This window comes from Scyliorhinus torazame, chromosome 3 (genome assembly GCF_047496885.1).
Source record: "Scyliorhinus torazame isolate Kashiwa2021f chromosome 3, sScyTor2.1, whole genome shotgun sequence".
In the NCBI taxonomy this organism is placed as follows: domain Eukaryota; kingdom Metazoa; phylum Chordata; class Chondrichthyes; order Carcharhiniformes; family Scyliorhinidae; genus Scyliorhinus; species Scyliorhinus torazame.
Window position 1 is genome coordinate 186,056,489 of NC_092709.1, and position 20,660 is coordinate 186,077,148.

At 44.1% G+C, this 20,660-nt stretch overlaps 1 protein-coding gene across 2 annotated transcripts in view; it reads left to right on the plus strand.

Annotated features, from left to right (window-relative positions):
• Window positions 1–20,660, plus strand: part of wdr19 (WD repeat domain 19) — a 247,311-nt gene that overhangs the window by 109,827 nt on the left and 116,824 nt on the right. For both annotated transcript variants that reach the window (XM_072496582.1, XM_072496581.1), the window contains exons 8-12: window positions 2,413–2,525; window positions 2,905–3,078; window positions 10,644–10,714; window positions 14,575–14,747; window positions 19,102–19,216. In XM_072496582.1, coding sequence (XP_072352683.1) covers window positions 2,413–2,525; window positions 2,905–3,078; window positions 10,644–10,714; window positions 14,575–14,747; window positions 19,102–19,216 — 646 coding nt within the window. The remainder of the gene's footprint in view (window positions 1–2,412; window positions 2,526–2,904; window positions 3,079–10,643; window positions 10,715–14,574; window positions 14,748–19,101; window positions 19,217–20,660) is intronic.

Below are 20,660 nucleotides of genomic sequence, written 5' to 3' on the forward strand. Positions count from 1 at the left end.
AGATGTGGCCTAACTAAGGTTCTGTACAGCTGCAGCATGACTTGCCAACTTTTATACTCAATGCCCCGACCATTGAAGGCAAGCATGCTGTACGCCTTCTTGACTACCTTATCCACCTGCGTTGCCACTTATAGTGACTAGTGGACCAGTACGCCCAGATCTCTCTGCCTAGCAAAACTCCAAATGGCTCTGCCATTTATGTATAATTCCCATGTATTGGACCTTCTAAAATGCATTGCCTCGCATTTCACCGGATTAAACTCCATCTGCCATTTCTCTGCCACAAACTTACTAATCAGACATTTTCCTCCAAATAATTTATATATACTACGAACAATAAAACACTACTAGACCCAGCCTTCTATTCAGAAAAGCACCCTTCCAATGCTACTCTCTGCCTTCTGTGACCAAGCCAGTTCTGTATCCATCTTGTCAGCTCATCTCTGATCCTATGTAACTTCAATTTTTGTACCAGTCTGCCATGAGGGACCTTGTCATAGGCTTTACTGAAGTCTATGTAGACAACATCCACTGCCCTCCTTCATCAATCATCTTCGTCACTTCGTCAAAAAACTTGATTATGTTAGTGAGACACAATCTCCCCTTCAAAAAACCACGCTGCCTCTCACTAATACGTCCATTTGCTTCCAAATGGGAGCAAATCTTGTCTCAGAGAATCCTCTCCAAAAGTTTCCATATCACTGATATAGGTTCACCGGCCTGTAATTTCCTGGATTATTCTTGCTTCCCTTCTTAAACAAAGGAACAACATTAACTGTTGTCCAGTTCTCTGGGACCTCAGTTTAGCCAGTGAGGATACAAATATTTCTGTCAAGGCCCCTTGCCTCCCTCAGTATTCTGGGGTAAATCCCATCAGGCCCTGGGGACTTATCTTAATGTTTTTCAAGACGCCAACGCCACTTCCTTTTTGATCGAGGTGTGACCCAGGCTATCTACACACCCTTCCCCAGACTCATCATCCAGTAAGTCCTTCTCTTTGGTGAATACTGATTCAAAGTACTCATTCAGTACCTCACCCATTTCCTCTAGTTCCACGCATAGATTTCCTCCCCTGTCCTTGAGTCGGCCAACCCTTTCACTGGCGACGCTCTTTCTCAATATACATGTGAAAAGCCTTGGGATTTTCCTTAATCCTGTTTGCCAATGACTTTTCATAACCCCTTGCTTAAGTTCATTCCTACTTTCCTTATATTTTCATGGATTTCATCTGTTCCCAGCCTTCTAGCCCTTACAAATGCTACCTTTCTCTTTTGGGCTAGGCTCACAATATCCCTCATTATCAAAGGTTCCCGAAACTTACCATACTTATCCTTCTTCCTCACAGGAACATGCAGGTCCTGAATTCCTATCAACTGGCATTTGAAAGCCTCCACATGACAGATGTTGATTTATCCTCAAACATCCACCTCCAATCTAGATTCTTCAGTTCCTGCCGAACAGTGTCTTAAGTAGCCTTGCCCCAATTTAGCACCTTCACCCGAGGACTACTCTTTTCTTTATCCAACAGTACCTTAAAACTTACTGAATTATGGTCACTGTTCCTGAAATGCTCCCCTACTGAAACTTCGACCACCTGGCCAGGCTCATTCCCCAATATCAAATCCAGTATTGCCCCTTCCCGAGTTGGACTATTAAGATTAAATTTGATTAAAGAAGCCCTCCTGGATGCTCCTTACAAGTGCTGCCCCATTCAAGCCCCTAGCACTAAGTGAGTCCCAGCCAATATAGGGGAAGTTAAAATCACCGACCACGACAATCCTGTTGCTTTTAAACCTTTCCAAAATCTGCCTACATATCTGCACTTCTATCTTCTGCTAGCTGTTGGGAGGTCTGTAGTAAACCCCCAACATTGTGACTGCACCTTTCCTATTGCTGAGCTCTACCCATATTGCCTCGCTGCATTAACCCTCTGAGGTAACCTCCCGCAGTGCAGCTGTGATATCCTTTTTTAAAAATAAATTTAGAGTATGCAATTCTTTTCTTTCCAATCAAGGGGCAATTTAGCGTGGCCAATCCACCTATCCTGCGCATCTTTGGGTTGTGGGGGTGAGACCCGTGCAGGGCCGCCCTTCGGGGCCGGAGTAGCGCGCAGCTCTCCGGTGCCGTGCTAGCCCCCTGAAATCCAGAGAATAACTGGTTCAGGAGGTCCGTTGACGCTGGCGTACAACACCCTGATGTTTACGCCCTCGTCAACACTTGGCTGGGATTTCGGAGAATTACGGTCTATGTCATCCCTGCCTGGTCTGCATGGGATACAAGTTTTTAAAAAAGAACAATTTGCTCAATGAGTTTAGAATACTTGTTCTAAAAATATATTTGAAATTTTCACAAAACATATCTGATGAAGTTATGTGGATTGTAACTTGTCATTATTTTGGCCTTTATTACTAGGTGAGTGCAATTGTCGGCAAGAAAACACTCTTCCTGTTCAATTTGAGTGATCCTGATAACCCAATTGAGTTGGCATTCCAGCAACGCTATGGCAGCATCATATCATATAGATGGTGAGTTTATTTTCAGTTTATTTCTAAATAAATCATAAAATTGAATTTTATTTAATTTTTATTCCAACTGTTTTCATTCAATGAAGAGACAAGGCTGGAAGTCCAAGAATTCAGCAAGTGCTGCCTACATTTTATCGTTTAGCACTGACCTTGATCTTTTATTTTACTGTTAACATTTTAATTAACATAAAATCCAATGTTTGATATGCAGAACAAATCTTATTGACACTTCTTACTATAAATAGGATAGGCATTTAAATAGCACCTCGGCAATGTAAAATGCTGCGGTGTACAAATAATATTGGCCTGTTTTCAATTAATGCTTATTGTTTGCTTTTTTGTCTTCTAGCATGATACTGCAACTTTTGTTTTATTTCAGGTACGGGGATGGGTACATCATGATTGGCTTTTCCCAAGGCTACTTTGTTGTAATTTCTACACATATCCGTGAGATTGGCCAGGAATTGTTCCAAGCTCACAATCATAAAGACAATCTGACAAGTATCGCCATCTCACAGTCCCTGAATAAAGCTGCTTCCTGTGGAGACAATTGGTAGGTTACATTGTAACTTTCCTTGCTATTTTTAAATATATATTTTTATTACTATTTCCAGGTATTACAGAGTAACAGCTCAAGTCTATCTGGTATTTACAAACAAATTTGTGTCTTATTTACAATGTTTTTTACATGAAGTACCCCCCCCCCCACTCACTCCCTTCCCTCGTTGGTAGTTTAGTTCCCCTCTTAAATGTTGCCGTCTGCCCTGGCTGCCACGTATTGTGCTCCGCTTCTTTCTGCTGGGGCTTTTATTTTTTATTGTTTAGAGTTGTGAGAGAGGATCTTCTCCAGGTGGAGAAATTCCGCCAGGTCTATCAGCCAGTCTGCAGCTGTGGGTGTTGCTGCTGATCACCAGCTGAGCAGGATTCTGCAGCATGCGATTAGGGATGCAAAAGCCAGGGCGTCGGCCTTCTTCCATGTATGAAGATCTAGCTGGTCCGATACCCCGAAGACTGCCACTCTTGGGCATGGCTCCATCCTCACCCCCGCAACCTTGGACATCGCCCCGAAGAAGGCTGTCCAGAACCTGACAAGTTTTGGGCAGGCCCAGAACGGTAGCCTTGTGGATAGCACAATTGCTTCACAGCTCCAGGGTCCCAGGTTCGATTCCAGCTTGGGTCACTGTCTGTGCGGAGTCTGCACATCCTCCCCGTGTGTGCGTGGATTTCCTCCGGGTGCTCCGGTTTCCTCCCACAGTCCAAAGTTGTGCAGGTTAGGTGGATTGGCCATGATAAATTGCCCTTAGTGTCCAAAATTGCCCTTAGTGTTGGGTGGGGTTACTGGGTTATGGGGATAGGGTGGCGGTGTTGACCTTGGGTAGGGTGCTCTTTCCAACAGCTGGTGCAGACTCGATGGGCCGAATGGCCTCCTTCTGCACTGTAAATTCTATGAACATGTAGGCGTTGTTGGCCGGACCTCCCTGGCACTGTTCACATTCATCCCTCACCTCCGGGAAGAATCTGCTCATTCGGGTTCTAGTCAGGTGGGCTCTGCGCACCACTTCAAATTGCATGAGGCTTAGCCTAGCGCCGGAGGAGGTGGAGTTGGCCCTGCTCAGTGCTTCGTCCACTTCTATCCCCAACTCGTCCTCCCATTTCTGTCCAGCTTCGACTAGTGGTAGTTTTGCCCTGTCCAGCAACCGTCCGTATATGTTCCCACAGTTCCCGCCCTCCTTACTGTCCATGTTGATTAGTTCCTGTAGTAGGGTGTCTCTTGGGGCCCTGGGGTACTTTGCCGTCTCCTTGCGGAGAAAGTGTTTAATTTGAAGGTGCCTGAGTTCCTGTCCTGTCGGCAGGTCCAAGACCTCCGTCAGCACGCACAAGGTTGCGAATCTGTCCCCATTGTTAAGGTCTCTAACTGCTAGTATCCCCCGCCCTGTCTCCATTTTGTGTCAAGCATGGCTGGTGGAAATTTGTGGTTGCAGCAGATGGGGGCCATGGAGGACATCTTGGTTAGACCAAAATGCTGGCTCATTTGGTTCCACGTCTTCAATGTGGCTCCAAAATAGTCACAGTCACCATTCTCGCCATGAGGCCGGGCCCCTGCGCTCTGGGTTTCCCTTTGTCTCGGGGGAACCCAACATGGCCGCCAACTGTGTGAATGTCAGATGGGTGCGCCCCTGCACTCCGGGGCCTCCCTTTGTTTATGGACTCTCCAAAGTGGCTGCTTACGACACATCTTGTTTCTTCAGCCTGTTCCTCCCTTGCCGAAGCCCAGACGACACCCAACTAATTTTTCCTGCTTTGTTCCCCCCACCCCGACCAGGCGCTCCCTCCCTGCTGGGAGGTGTGCCGCGGTCCCCCTTGCGTTCTGTTTTCCCGTGCTAGCTATTTCTGCTAGTGTGGTAGCCCCCCTCCCTGATCTGGTTGAGCCCCTTCTTTATGCCCGCTGACTGCCCATTTTCCCTATTTAAACCCTCACCTGCCTACCCATGTTCTCACTTCTTTCTAAGACCCAGTCTTCCCTTTATAATCAGAATGAGGCAGAACAGACCCGCGCAAACATGCTCACTGTCCAATAAGTCTTTTACTCTTTCACATTCTTTCCCTGCACAACTCTCATCATTGCCGTGCTTGTCCCTTGTCCAGGTCGTTGGCTCGGACAAATTTGTTTGCTTTTTCCGGCGAGTTAAAGTAATGTTCCTTTTTGTTGGTATGTGTCGTAGAGCCTAAATGTACAGAAAATGTACCCCGTTCTTGTACGGTTCCGAATACACCTGGTTAAACTCAGCTCTGCGTTTTGCTAGATCTGTCCCAATGTCCTGGTAATTTCTGATTTTCTGTCCTTCCCGGTGCTCACTTTTGTCTGGCGTGCCCACCACAGGATCGTCTCGCGTTCCCGATATCGGTGGAGCTTTGAGATAATCGCTTTTGGCTGCTCCCTGATCTTAGGTTTCGGTCTGAGCGACCTGTGCGCTGCCTCGAGCTCTGGGGATTTGGGGAAACTGTCTCTCCTGCCTAAGTTGCCCAGCATTTGAGTGACGTAGCCCATCTGGTCTTTGTCCTCGATATCTACCGGCAGGCCCACAATCTGGATATTTTATCATCGGGACCTGTTCTCCTGGTCCTCGACTCTCCCCCTTAAGTTCCCCTAGACCGCCACCAACCTTTTTACTTCTGCCTCCAGGGTGATGATTATGTCGCTCTGATCCATTGAGGCCTTTTACAGGTCGAGGATTGTCCTCTCCTGAGTCACCACTTTCTTCCCCAGCCCATCGATTGCCTTCCTCATGGTGGACATCGCCTCTGCCACCTTGACCACCACCTGGATTTCTATCCTGATTGCTTCCTTCATGGCGGTCAGCTCCTTCATCAGTAAGTTCTTCCATCCGTCTCCAGGTGGTGGAGGGAGGCTGATGCTCAAGTCACTGGCTGTTCCCTCCCCTGGGTGGCCGGGGCCCCTTTGCCTCGTGGGTCTGCCATCTTGTCTGCCTGCTGGTTGTGGCCCTATTCGCAACTTCTGCCGCTCTTCGGCCCCTCGAGCTCCCGTTTGCTGACATCTTTTCTTGGTTGCCCTCCTTTTGCTGATGAGGAATTTTTTCCTTTGAAGTTTGGACAAAATGCGACTAAAAGTGTCTTTTTTTTCCTGGTTTGGAGGAGAGCCACCTGATGTGCATCCGCTCAGCACATCACTGTCACCGGAACAACTTACCTTACTATTTCAATCTATCTATAACATGTAATCTCTCATGTCCACAGTGCAAACTTACAATAAAATTAATACTTTAACATCAAGGGAGCCAAGGCTGAAAATGTGTAAGCCTTGTTTACATTTTTGGTCTTTGGAAAATAGGAATGAATTTTTAAAATATTTCCTGGTGAATTTTGTAGCTGTGGTGAAATGTGTCAAATATTTGAGCATACAATAGGTTTTCCAGATGTCATTTTTCAATAATGGTTCAATATTACTCCTCACATTTTGCTCATTATCAATGAAACAAATGTGTGCGTTTTCAAGTGCACAGGATTCTCCAATTAAGGAACCCCTAATATTTATGGCTGTGGCAACCACTACAGAAAGGTTAGAAATCCAGACTGGCACATCTGAAAGCATTCTTGACAGGAGCTGGAATTGAGTAGTGGAATTGGCCCAAAACTCAATGCAATGGAGAAGATAAAGGGCAGACCAATTCTTTGCCTGCCCCCCCACCCCCTCACTGCCAGGTTGGACTACCTGAAGGTGCTGTGAATTTGGTATGGAAGTGCTGGGGTGTATATCAAAAATTGGAAGGAGTGCATTCCAATTCCAATTCTCTTCCTGCACCTAGCGGTGCACCAAGGCAGACTTTTGCCTGTTTCTGTAGCTGGTAATTCCTGGAAATGATCGCTGGTCTGTCGCCAGGGGCTTGTAGCTTGAGGGGCACCACCCCACATCAAGGGTGGTTGACCAGGAATCGGAAGACGTGTATAGTTGGGGATAAAACAAAATCTGGGCATTTGGGAGGGATACTCCCTCTTCCGTAAGACCATAAGACATAGGAGCAGAATTAGTCCACTTGGCCCATCGAGTCTGCTCCGCCATTCAAGCATGGCTGATATTTTCTCATCCCCATTCTCCTGCCTTCTCCCCATAACCCCTGATCCCTTATTAATCAAGAACCTGTCTATCTTGTCTTAAAGACACTCGGTGAATTGGCCTCCATAGCCTTCTGTGGCAAAGAGTTCCACAGATTCATCACCCTCTGGCTAAAGAAATTCCTCCTCATCTCTTTTTTAAAGGATCGTCCCTTTAATCTGATATGGTGTCCTCTGGTTCTAGTTTTTCCTACAAGTGGAAACATCCTCTCCACGTCCACTCTATCCAGGCCTCGCAGTATCTTGTATGTTTCAATAAGATCCCCTCTCCTTCTGAACTCCAACGAGTACAGACCCAGAGTCCTCAAACATTCCTCATACGACAAGTTCTTCATTCCAGGGATCACTCTTGTGAAACTCCTCTGGACCCTTTCCAAGGCCAGCAAAACTGCTCACAATACTCCAAATGGAGTCTGACCAGAATCTTATACAGCCTCAGAAGTACATCCCTGGTCTTGTATTCTAACCCTCTTGACATGAATGCTAACATTGCATTTGCCTTCTTAACTGCCGACTGAACCTGCACATTAAGAGAATCGTGAACAAGGACTCCCAAGTCCCTTTGTACTTCTGCTTTCCAAAGCATTTCCCCATTTAGAAAATAGTCTATGCCTAAATTCCTCCTTCCAAAGTGCATAACCTCACACTTTTCCACATTGTATTTCATTTGTCACTTCATTGCCCACTCTCCTAGCTTGTCCAAGTCCTTCTGCAGCCCCCTTGCTTCCTCAATACTACCTGTCGGTCTACAGATCTTTGTATCATCTGCAAACTTCGCAACAGTGCCTTCAGTACCTTCTTCCAGATCATTAATGTATATTGTAAAAAGTTGTATTCCCAGCACAGACCCCTGAGGCACACCACTAGTCACCGGCTGCCATCCTGAAAAAGACCCCTTTATCCCCACTCTTTGCCTTCTGCCAGTCAGCCAATCCCCTATCCATGCCAGGATCTTACCCTGAACACCATGAGCTCTTATTGCATGTAAGAACCTGGTCTTCAGGTGCAAGGCGCTCTTGATGTTGCTCTATGTTACATAGGTCTGGTCTATACCCTTGTCCATCATGGCGGTCACCCAAGCCATATTCTGTTTTATCAGAAAATGGAAAGTGCCCATCGGGGCATGATGTACAAATCCCCAGAGAAGGGCAGAGAAACATACTCAACTTCACCCTGATCCTGATGGCCACCTTTGTGTGAGACTGCATCAGACTGTGTGTGGATCGTTAACACCAAGTGTCACTTCATGCTGAGATTCTTATCTGTCCATGGTGCTGTGAAGGATGGATCTGACTATGTTGCATGGAGCGCTCCATTCAATTGCACTGTACTGTTCTACTTGCTCCTTGGAAAGGTTTATACAGAAAAACATAATGTACCATCAGTGCATCAAGCAGTGTATCACACGTAACACCCTTGAGGCCCTGTGGGAAAAGGCGATGGTGAGTCCTATTGGATCGTTCTCTGAGCAAACTCAAAATTACTTGGTGGTAAGGAGGAATTCTGCCTGCACACCCGAAATTTAACTTGCTCCATACATTGCCCTCCAGGCTTTGTGGGGGAGAAGAGATTGTCGCTCGACTCCTTCTTGATTGTGTCTTTGAAAGCAGGTCTGGAAAGAACTGCAGTGAATTTTGTCACAGTTTATCCCAAGCTGTTCCATAACCCAGAACTGTGTGCTGTGTGTGCTGTTTACAGGGATGTATACCAAGGTAAACATTAACTGCTGCTGGAAGACCGTCAACTTGTTGAAAGAAACTCTTTGGTCAACCCAAAGTCTGCTGGTCTTCCTGTGGTGACCAAGTTTTGCAGACTGGCACACTTCAAGGTCTAGGACTATGCGCTGAGGAACACTGGAAAGTTTGGTGCCGCCTTTGTAAGGCTTTAATGGGGGGAAAACACAGGTTGAGGCTGCATCGATAATATATGAAGGAGCTGGAAACTGTGTAAACCCCTCCGGCTGTATGTTTAACCTCAAATGTGTATTAATATCAAGTGTAAATGCAATTGTATTTAGACACTTTGGAGTGTTGCACACTTCATCGAAAAAAATTAACAGTATTGCACTTTCTGCAGTGTCCAATTTGAACTGGTTTGTATTGTACTTCTATACATTTTATTAATAAAGTATATTTTTTGAAAAAAATGGAGACAGTAAAGGAAATAGAAGGATTAAAGGACTGTTTTCCTTGCCAAATGCCTCGCTTAAAGATCTAATTCACAACCTCATAGTAAATATTTATGGCACATTTTGAACCTCATGTGGAACTGCCATTTTAGGTGTACCCTCCTGTGATGTTCTGTGAAATGGCAAACACTTATCAGCCCTCATGCCTCCCAGAGCAACGTCTTTCATTTTAATAAGCAGACTGATGCTAGCCCTGTCTGGTTTTCAAAAATCTAATTTGGCTGCTCTGAGTTCTTCCTCCTGTGCTAGTAGATATCCCTTTAAATTAGAACTTGGTTAATGAAAAAAGTAAACTACGGTATTGAGATTTACCACTTTTTAAGAATAGATATGTGAACATCATCCAGATAAAAGTATAATTTGTCACTGAAAACAGAACATTGTTAACTGGTACCTGACCAGAAATTGGTGTCCTTTTTCTGGTGGTTTTTCTTTGCTTTGGAGTAGCCCCAATGTTTCTTGAACGTGTTTAAAGTCAGGAACTGCATTATTCTCTGACCTCAGTCTAAATTTCTACCAAAAGTAATCTGGATTTCTTGAGGGGTGAAAACTGTAAGAATATGTCTTTAAATAGCTGCTTGAGTATTGCTGAAAAAAAAGACATGTTGAAGCTTTCCATCTTACACTCATCAGGACACTTCACAATAATATTGATTATAAGGGGAATTTATGCTGTATGAGAGGAAAGTGCTGGATTGTTGGCAAGTAGACTCTGATTGCTAGATGCATTGGCATGGGGAATGCACTGGGCATCTGACAGTTAACTGCGATGTATTGCTTGAAATTGAAACAAGGCAGTTTGACCCTTATTGGTGAAGACATTATTGCCCTGAGAAATGAGTAAGTGAGTGCCTGTCACTTATTTTGTTTAGCTGAATAGGGGCAATGTGTGCACGTCTCTTTTTTTTCAGCAATAATAAGAGATTAATGGGAAAGGAGAAGATGCTTCTAATGCACTTGGTGTGCAATGCCCCTTCTATCCTGGAACAGTTTGGCTTGCAATACTGTGTTGAACTCTGGTGCAGGAATCTTGTGACGATTCATGTCACTGGGCAAAGTGGCTGTTCAAAAACAATGCAATTTAAAAACAATTCAGAAACCACCCAGATGCATGGGTTAGATTAACAAGTATAATTTTCTTGAATTTTTCTTCAAATATTCAGTGGTACACACCACAGCTGTGTAAAAATGTTTTCAAACTTATTGTTTTACTAAATTATTCTAATGAAGAACCCCTGTTTTTTATTGAGTACAATGTCTCTTCTGATGTAATAATCCTAATATGTTTTCTTGAACAGCATTAAGATCCATGATCTGTCTGAACTGAAAGAGATGTATGCTATTATAAACTTGGATGATGAAACTAAAGGTAATTACTTTTTTAAAAATTGTGCATAGAAAACTTAGCAATTATAACACATGAGCATTGGCTCACATTTGGGACTCTTTAGGATGAACTGAGGTTGTGGAGCTGCTATGTGAATACATGTTATTATGTGAGAAACGTAAGAATTGCCAGATTAAAGTACCTTTCATGGATATGTTTCTGTGAATATGACTGTGTCAGGCTGTTGTTTATCTAAACTGGAACAGCTGTCCTTACCTGGACTATGAGATATTGATTAACAAATGTAATCAGGGCTGGGTGGGTGGCAAGGTTGGTGGGTTGGTGTCACTGAAGGAGCTAAATGCCAGGGAGTGGAGGCAGGAAACATGTATCAAAACAGTTGAGCAGAAGAGAAGTGACAACCAAGAATGGGCCTGTAGCTGATCAAGGAGCAGTGGTGGCTCAGAATGGACCTGCTGCTGGCTGATGCAGCAGATGATTTATGGCAAGTTTATATATACCGAAATTGAGGTGGGGAGGAGGTGGAAATTCATCCTTTAACCTTAAAAAAAAAAAAGTACTAAATTCAAACATACAAAATAGGAGCAGAGGTAGGCCATTTGGCTGCTCGGTCAAGTTCCACCGTTCAACAACATCATGGGTATCTGTTTGTGTTTTGAATTCTACATTCCCATCTGCCTTGATAACCTTACATTCTTGAGAGGCAAGGGACGAAATCTAGCTCCATCTTAAAAAAATTCAATTACCCCGCTTCCGATGCGTTCTGAGGCAGGGAGTTCCAAAGTTGCACAATCCTCCAAGAGGAAAGATTTCCCCCCATCTCTGCCCTAAAGGCGGCTCCTAATTTTAAAACAGTGCTCCCTAGTTCTGGACTCGTCCACAACATCCTTTCCACATTCACCGTGTCAAGACTGTTCAAGATCTTCTTTACTTCAGTCAGGTCACACCTCACTCTTCTAAACTCTAGTGGAAAGAAGCCCAGCCTGTCAAACCTACTCTTTAAAAAAAAAAAAAAAAGTTTTTATTGATTTTCATATATTTTTATCGGCGTTTTCCAATTTTTACAGTGTAACAGTTTAACATATAGTGCACCTGATATTTACATGGTATGACGTGTCTTATTTAGAAATTTTACATACATTCCCTCCGTCTTTTCATATTTTATCGGATATTGTTTTGTCATCATTGACAAAGTCAAAGTTTGTACATTTACATAGTCCCCCCTCCCCATGAAGAGTTCTGGCTGGTCTGAGACCTTGAAGACCGCCACTTTTGGGCATGACTCCATCCTCACCCCCACAACCCTGGACATCGCCTCAAAGAAGGTTGTCCAGAACCGAACAAGTCTGGGGCAGGCCCAAAACATGTGGGTGTGATTGGCTGGACTTCCCTGGCACCATTCACATTTGTCCTCCACCTCCGGGAAGAACCTGTTCTTTCGGGTACTGGTTAGGTGCGCTCTGTGCACCACCTTTAGTTGCATTAGGCTCAGCCTTGCACATGTGGAGGTGGCGTTTACCTTGTCAGTGCTTCGATCCCCTACTTCTATCCCTAGTTCTTCCTCCCATTTTTCTTTTGTGTCGTCTAGGGGGGAGTATGCCTGCTCCCGGCAGTCGCCCATACAGGTCCCCGCAGTTCCCTAAGTCACCCGCAGCCAACAATTCCTCTACCAGTGAGTGTCCCCGCTCCTTGGGTACATCGTCCTTTCTCTACGGAGGAAGTTTTAAAGTTATATATGCCTTAATTCATGTCCTTTAGAGAACTGAAACCTCTCCATGTCGCTAATCAACCATCTGTGTCAACGCGCGCCCCCCCCTGTCCTGGCTCCATCTTTTAAAGGTGCCGTCCATTGTTGCAGATGGGGGCAATGGTGGACATTTCGGTGATGCTGAATTGTTGCCTCAGTTGGTAACGTGTCCGGAGTGTGACTACTACCACTGGGCATTTTGAGTGTTTGGTTGGAGGGAATGGGAACGCTATCGTAACTAGGGCTGGGAGGACCCTCTGAGGACATCCCCGTGCAAGAACATTCCGCCATCTTTACCTACTCCGCTCTGGGTCCTACCTACTCCGCTCTGGGTCCTTCACCCATCCCCTCACTCTCTCGCTCTCGACTGTGGCTGCCCAGTGGTAGAATTGTAGGTTTGGGAGTACCAGGCTTTCCGTACTTTTCCGTTGTAGGACCCTTATTGGGATCCTTGGATTCTTCCCCTCAACCCCCCCCCAACACACACACACAAACACCATGATCAGTTTGTCTACCATGCTGAAGAAGACCTTGGGGATGTAGATCGGTAGGAAGCTGAACAGGAGGAGGAACCTGTGCAGTACGTTCATCTTGGTCATCTACACTCTCCCTGCCAGCGAGAGTGGGAGTGTGTTCCACCTCTGCAGGACCTTTTTTCCTTCCTCCACCAGACTTGTCAGGTTCCATTTGTGGATCCATGTCCAGTCATGGGCAATTTGGATTCCCAGGTAGCGGAATTTGTTCTGGGCTTGCTTGAACGGCATTTCTCCAGCTCTGCCCATCTCCCTTGTGAGTTCACCGGGAAACTTTCTCTTTGCTCAGGTTGAGTTTGTAGCCCAAGAAGGTTCCAAACTCTTTTAGGAGCTTCATGGTTCCTTCCATGGTGATTTGGGGGTCCGAGAAGTAGAAGTGCATGTCATCTGCATAGAATGACACTTCAGAGGTTTAGCTCAGTTGGCTGGACAGTTGCTTTGTGATGCATAATGAGGCATCACAAATGGGTTCAATTCCTGTACCAGCTGAGGTTATTCCTGAAGGCTCTGCCTTCTCAACCTTGCCCCTCGTCTGAGGTGTGGTGATCCTCAGTTTTTTTTATTCTTCTCGCAAAAGTGAAAAACGTCCCTTTTTCCTACATTTTATTCCACCTGCTGGATTTTTACCTGCTCACTCAACCTATCTATATCCATTTGAAAACTCCTTATATCTTCTTCACAACATACTTTCCTACCTATCTTTGTGTCATCTGAAAATTTAGTTACCATGCCTTCGCTCCTCTCATGTAAGTCATTGATGTAACTTTGTGAAAAGTTGAGACTCCAGCGCAGACCACTGTGGGATTCCATTCGTCACAGGAAGAGGCTGTGGCATAGTGGTATTATCACTGGACTAGTTAACGAGAGACCCAGAGTAATGCTCGAGGGACCCAGGTTCAAATCCCGCCACTGCAGATGGTGAAATTATTGTCATAAAAACCCATCTGGTTCACTAATGTCCTTTAGGGAAGGAAATATGCTGCCCTTACCTGGTCTGGCCTACATGTGACTCCAGACCCACAGCAATGTGGTTGACTCTTAACTGCCTGCTCAAGGGCAATTAGGGGTGGGCAACAAATGTTGGCACAGCCAGCGATGCCCACGTCCCATTAATGATTTTTTAAAAAACCATCCTGCCAATCGGGCAAAGACCCGTTTCTGCGCACTCTATTTTCTGCCAGCCAGCCCATCTTCTATCCAGGCTAATATGTTACTTCCTACACCATGAGCTTTTACTTTCTGCAATAATCTTTGATGTGGCTCCTTATCAGATGCCTTCTGGAAATCCAAGTATCGTACGTCTACAGGCTCCCCATTATCCACAGTGCATGTTACTCCTTCAAAAAACTCGAATATGTGGTTTAACATGATTTTCTTTCACAAAACCATAAAAAATCATTTTGAGGTGATAAATAGAGACATAAAAGAAAGTGTAACACCCAAGTAAGGAGTGTAGGGTATTTTTACTGAATTGAATAGGTGTCAGTGGTTATATTTAAATTCAGGAAATTAATTAAAACTAAGTTTGTTTTGGATTAGTATTTATATACTGTTTAAGTTTCAGGTATAGTATCCTTAATGTTTTAATATCAAACTTTCAGGTCTGGATCGGCTATCTTGGACAGATGACGGACAGTTGCTTGCTGTATCTACACAGCGTGGAACATTGCATGTTTTCCTTACAAAACTTCCAGTTCTCGGAAATACATGTGGAACTCGCATAGCTTTCTTAACCTCTCTGCTGGAAGTCACAGTGACCAATCACATTGAGGGGGTATGTGTGCAATTATAAAATTACCTCAAAGTTTAGTTGCCGAGTTATGAAACTGATTATTTACACTTTATAAACATATACCATTTGGTGCTGTTTGTTCCCTGTGGTCCATAAGACCACAAGACATAGGAGCGGAAGTAAGGCCATTCGGCCCATCGAGTCTACTCCACCATTCAATCATGGCTGATTTCAACTCCATTTACCCGCTCTCTCTCCATAGGCCTTAATTCCTCGAGAAATCAAGAATTTATCAACTTCTGTCTTAAAGACACTCAACGTCCCGGCCTCCACCGCCCTCTGTGGTAATGAATTCCACAGACCCACCACTCTCTGGCTGAAGAAATTTCTCCTCGTCTCTGTTCTAAAGTGACTCCCTTTTATTCTAAGGCTGTGCCCCCGGGTCCTAGTCTCCCCTGCTAATGGAAACAACTTCCCTACGTCCACCCTATCTAAGCCATTCATTATCTTGTAAGTTTCTAGTAGATCTCCCCTCAACCTCCTAAACTCCAATGAATATAATCCCAGGATCCTCAGACGTTCATCGTATGTTAGGCCTACCATTCCCGGGATCATCCGTGTGAATCTCCGCTGGACCCGCTCCAGTGCCAGTATGTCCTTCCTGAGGTGTGGGGCCCGAAATTGCTCACAGTATTCTAAATGGGGCCTAACTAATGCTTTATAAAGCTTCAGAAGTACATCCCTGCTTTTATATTCCAAGCCTCTTGAGATAAATGACAACATTGCATTTGCTTTCTTAATTACGGACTCAACCTGCAAGTTTACCTTTAGAGAATCCTGGACTAGGACTCTCAAGTCCCTTTGCACTTCAGCATTATGAATTTTGTCACCGTTTAGAAAATAGTCCATGCCTCTATTCTTTTTTCCAAAGTGCAAGACCTCGCACTTGCCCACGTTGAATTTCATCAGCCATTTCTTGGACCACTCTCCTAAACTGTCTAAATCTTTCTGCAGCCTCCCCACCTCCTCATACTACCTGCCCCTCCACCTATCTTTGTATCATCGGCAAACTTAGCCAGAATGCCCCCAGTCCCGTCATCTAGATCGTTAATATATAAAGAGAACAGCTGTGGCCCCAACACTGAACCCTGCGGGACACCACTCGTCACCGGTTGCCATTCCGAAAAAGAACCTTTTATCCCAACTCTCTGCCTTCTGCCTGACAGCCAATCGTCAATCCATGTTAGTACCTTGCCTCGAATACCATGGGCCCTTATTTTACTCAGCAGTCTCCCGTGAGGCACCTTATCAAAGGCCTTTTGGAAGTCAAGATAGATAACATCCATTGGCTCTCCTTGGTCTAACCTATTTGTTACCTCTTCAAAGAACTCTAACAGGCTTGTCAGGCACGACCTCCCCTTACTAAATCCATGCCGACTTGTCCTAATCCGATCCTGCACTTCCAAGAATTTAGAAATCTCATCCTTAACAATGGATTCTAGAATCTTGCCAACAACCGAGGTTAGGCTAATTGGCCTATAATTTTCCATCTTTTTCCTTGTTCCCTTCTTGAACAGGGGGGTTACAACAGCGATTTTCCAATCCTCTGGGACTTTCCCTGACTCCAGTGACTTTTAAAAGATCATAACTAACACTATTTCTTCAGCTATCTCCTTTAGAACTCGAGGATGTAGCCCATCTGGGCCTGGAGATTTATCAATTTTTAGACCTCTTAGTTTCTCTAGCACTTTCTCCTTTGTGATGGCTACCATATTCAACTCTGCCCCCTGTCTCTCCTGAATTGTTGGGATATTACTCATGTCTTCTACTGTGAAGACTGACGCAAAGTACTTATTTAGTTGCTCAGCTATTTCCTTGTCTCCCATCACTAGATTACCAGCATCATTTTAGAGCGGCCCAATGTCAACTTTTGCCTCCCGTTTGTTTTTCATGTATTTAAAGAAACTTTTACTATCATTCCTAATGTTACTGGCTAGCCTACCTTCATATTTGATCCTCTCTTTCCTTATTTCTCTCTTTGTTATCCTCTGTTTGTTTTTGTAGCCTTCCCAATCTTCTGACTTCCCACTACTCTTTGCCACATTATAGGCTTTCTCTTTTGCTTTGATGCATTCCCTAACTTCCTTTGTCAGCCATGGCTGCCTAATCCCCCCTCTGATAACCTTTCTTTTCTTTGGGATGAACCTCTGTACTGTGTCCTCAATTACTCCCAGAAACTCCTGCCATTGCTGTTCTACTGTCTTTCCCACTAGGCTCTGCTCCCAGTCATTTTTTGTCAGTTCCTCCCTCATGCCCCTGTAGTTACCTTTATTTAGCTGTAACACCTTTACATCTGATTCTACCTTCTTTCTTTCAAATTGGAGATTGAATTCTACCATATTATGATCACTGCCTCCTAAGTGTTCCCTTACTTTAAGATCTTTAATTAAGTCTGGCTCATTACATAACACTAAGTCCAGAATGGCCTGTTCCCTCGTGGGCTCCATCACAAGCTGTTCCAAAAAGCCCTCCTGTAAACATTCAATGAATTCCCTTTCCTTGGGTCCACTGGCAGCATTATTTACCCAGTCCATCTGCATATTGAAGTCCCCCATGATCACTCTGACCTTGCCTTTCTGACATGCACTTTCTATTTTGTGGTGCATTTTGTGCCCCCGGCCCTGACCACTGTTAGGAGGCCTGTACATAACTCCCATTATGGTTTTTTTGCCTTTGTGGTTCCTCAACTCTACCCACACAGATTCCACATCATCTGACCCTATGTCGTTTAGTGCTGTTGATTTAATTTCATTCCTAATTAACAAGGCAACCCCGCCCCCTCTGCCCACCTCTTTGTCTTTTCGATAGGTTGTGAATCCCTGGATGTTTAAATGCCAGTCCTGAACCCCCTGCAACCACGTCTCTGTGATGCCTACCACATCATACCTGCCAGTCACAATCTGGGCCACAAGCTCATCTACCTTGTTCCATACACTGCGTGCATTTAAATATAGCACCTTTAATTCTCTATTGACCGTCCCTTTTTGTTTTCTTAGTGTGGTGGACCTTGGTTTACTGAGCCTTTCCATACACTGTATCATATTTTGTGGGATTGGGACTATCGTAACCCCTCCTGAGTTTTGTCTTTTCGTGCTTTTTTGTATTCCTAAGCAGCTACGCTTCCCACTGATTACTTCACCTCTTGGTTCCCTGACTCTCTCTCTCTCCCCCCCCCCCCCCCCCCCCCCCCCAATCTCTAGTCTAATCCCATTCTATCAGTTCCAAATAAGACACCTATCAAATTTGGTGAAAAAGGAATTGAGTTGGAAAGGGAATGTTATGCATCTTGTGTACAATTTCATGACTGCTTCAAGTCAGTCTTTTTAATAGCTGTTTGCATGCAGTGTAATATATCAAGCCAATTAGTCAGCACTTATGGTCTAGTGTATTTTTAAAATAATTATCTGCTCTATTCTGCCTATAGCCAGTAATAATTCTTTGAGCCATCAAAAGACTTTGCAAAATAGTTTAACAAACAAGATGCCCATGATACAAAAATAATCAAGGTTGTTAGATATATACAAAAAGTCTGTCAGTATCTGCAAGGCAAAAATACTTGTCAGAACTGTCTGTGCGGAGTTTGCACGTTCTCCCCGTGTCTGCGTGGGTTTCCTCCGGGTGCTCCGGTTTCTTCCCACAGTCCAAAGACGTGCAGGTTAGTTGTGAATTGCCGTGGTAACTTGCCCTTAGTGACCAAAAAGGTTAGGAGGGGTTATATGGTTATGGGGATAGAGTGGAAGTGAGGGTTTAAGTGGGTCGGTGCAGACTCGATGGACCGAATGGCCTCCTTCTGCACTGTATGTTCTATGTCTATGTTAACTAGCTCAGAAATTGCTACGTAAAATATAAACTTAATCAATTGACCTGCAGATAATTAGATTTTTACTACTGTTAATGGTTAGCACACAAATGTTGATGTTGAAAGAATTGGTAAGATCATTGTGCTCTCTGGAGAGCAACCACTACCCAATTTTACAGTGATGTATTTATGGGTTTCTGAGTCTAATTGTGACCATTATCGACAGTGACTCATTCGTATTGCCTGCTTGGGGTTCTTTGCCAAAAATATCCCACAGCATTAGATGCAAAGAAGAAAGAATTTTTGTCACTTAGTACACATGGAGAGTTCCATAAATGACATCTACCATTGAATGAACATTTGTTATTCCTTATTGTGAATTACTTGTCATACTAAAGAGTCAAAAACAAAGGAAATATTGCCACATTCTGTCCTTGGTAGATAATAAACTAAGTCTAGTTTCGTTAGAGAAAATGTAGTTCTTGGCAAGTCTATTAAACTAACACCAACCTGTATTTTGTATTTATTTCTCTACAGGAACCACAAATCACAGTATCTGTTGAGGTCGAACCTAATTTTATCGCCGTTGGCCCATATCATGTGGCTGTTGGAATGAATAATCGAGCTTGGTTTTATGCTCTTGGGGAAAATCGTAGGTTCAGATGAATGCTTTGCATATATATCAACAATTAATGAAATGTTTCAAAGGATTTAGTTAACTGCATTTAACAGTAATGAAGAAAATCTTAAATATGAGTGAGAACATCTCAAATTATAATGACCAATTTGACTAGCATTTTAAATTTGATTATGAACAATTCTAATGTATACAACCTTGCTAAGGCTTCCTATCAGATTGTTGCTAACTTTGGTTGGCTCTTAATTCGTTGCTCGTTGTGTCTTTACTTAATTTGCTCTGTTTCGATAACCTTTGCTCTAGCGTCGCCAGGTATCTTTATGATACCGCCACGAGGTTCAAGTTCAAGTGCTGATCAATAACTCAACACACCAATTAGTATGATTCAAATCAAAACAAATTTATTATACACAGTCAATCACTACTCATGCATAAAACTGTACTTACTAGACTATCTCTAACACTAAAAGGCCTATACTTAGCTTCGAACTGGCCCACCAGTTCATGGGAACAAATGGCCTTTCGTTCGATTCTGAGTCTGCAGGATTCAAAAGCTGGTATGGACTGGTAGCTAGGAGCGCCTATCTCGTAGCGTGCGTTGACTGGAGACTTACTTGGTTGATGCGGCAGCTAGGCAGGTCACTGTCAAGGGTTGTTTTGAGCTGCTGAATGACCCTGCCAAGAAGGACAAATTGAACTTGGGGACTCTACTTTATAGTCCCCAGGGGCTTCGCGCTGTTCGGGGCGGACCCCGTATCTGGTTCCAAGTGATTGGACTACGGTCCAATCACTTGGATCGATTTCTCCAATACTGGAGCAGTTCCCTGATCGCTGGGCGGTCCCTAAGTGTCCGTTAGCCTTCCTTTGTCTTGGCTCCTGCTGGCGCCGAGGAGTCTGGCTTGGCCTTAATCACCTTAAATGTTTCAATTGTTCCCGGTGATCGCTCATTAATATGCAGATGGCTGTTGGTTTCAGTGCTGTCTGGGTTTCTGCAAGTTCTAATACACAGGAAACTTTGCACCTACTAGTTTTTCCTGGCTTGACTGAATTTCCCTGTATTCTTTGCGGATCTCCATTTTAAGTCGGGAAGTGACCAACCCAGGTGGCTACAAGATATTCAAGAGTTTTTAATTTTTCCTACTTTTGTCTCATCACTCTTGCTATATGTCTTGGTTGCCGCAAAGAGAAAAGGTACGGAGGTGCCCACATTCTTGATTCTTGTTCAACACGATGAAAGATTTATTAAGGATGTTGCTCATACAATTAAGATGGTGATCTGCCCAAAGCCCGCACAAACACTCTGCTGACATCACTACACATCACTCGATGCAGAATCAGCAAGAATGTGTTCCCAGATACATAACCCTGCTCTGAATAATTTAGGCAATATTTTTTACATGATTTTAGATAAGTTGATGCAGACCCAAATAAGAGGAATATCTCAAATCAACTTTAATAG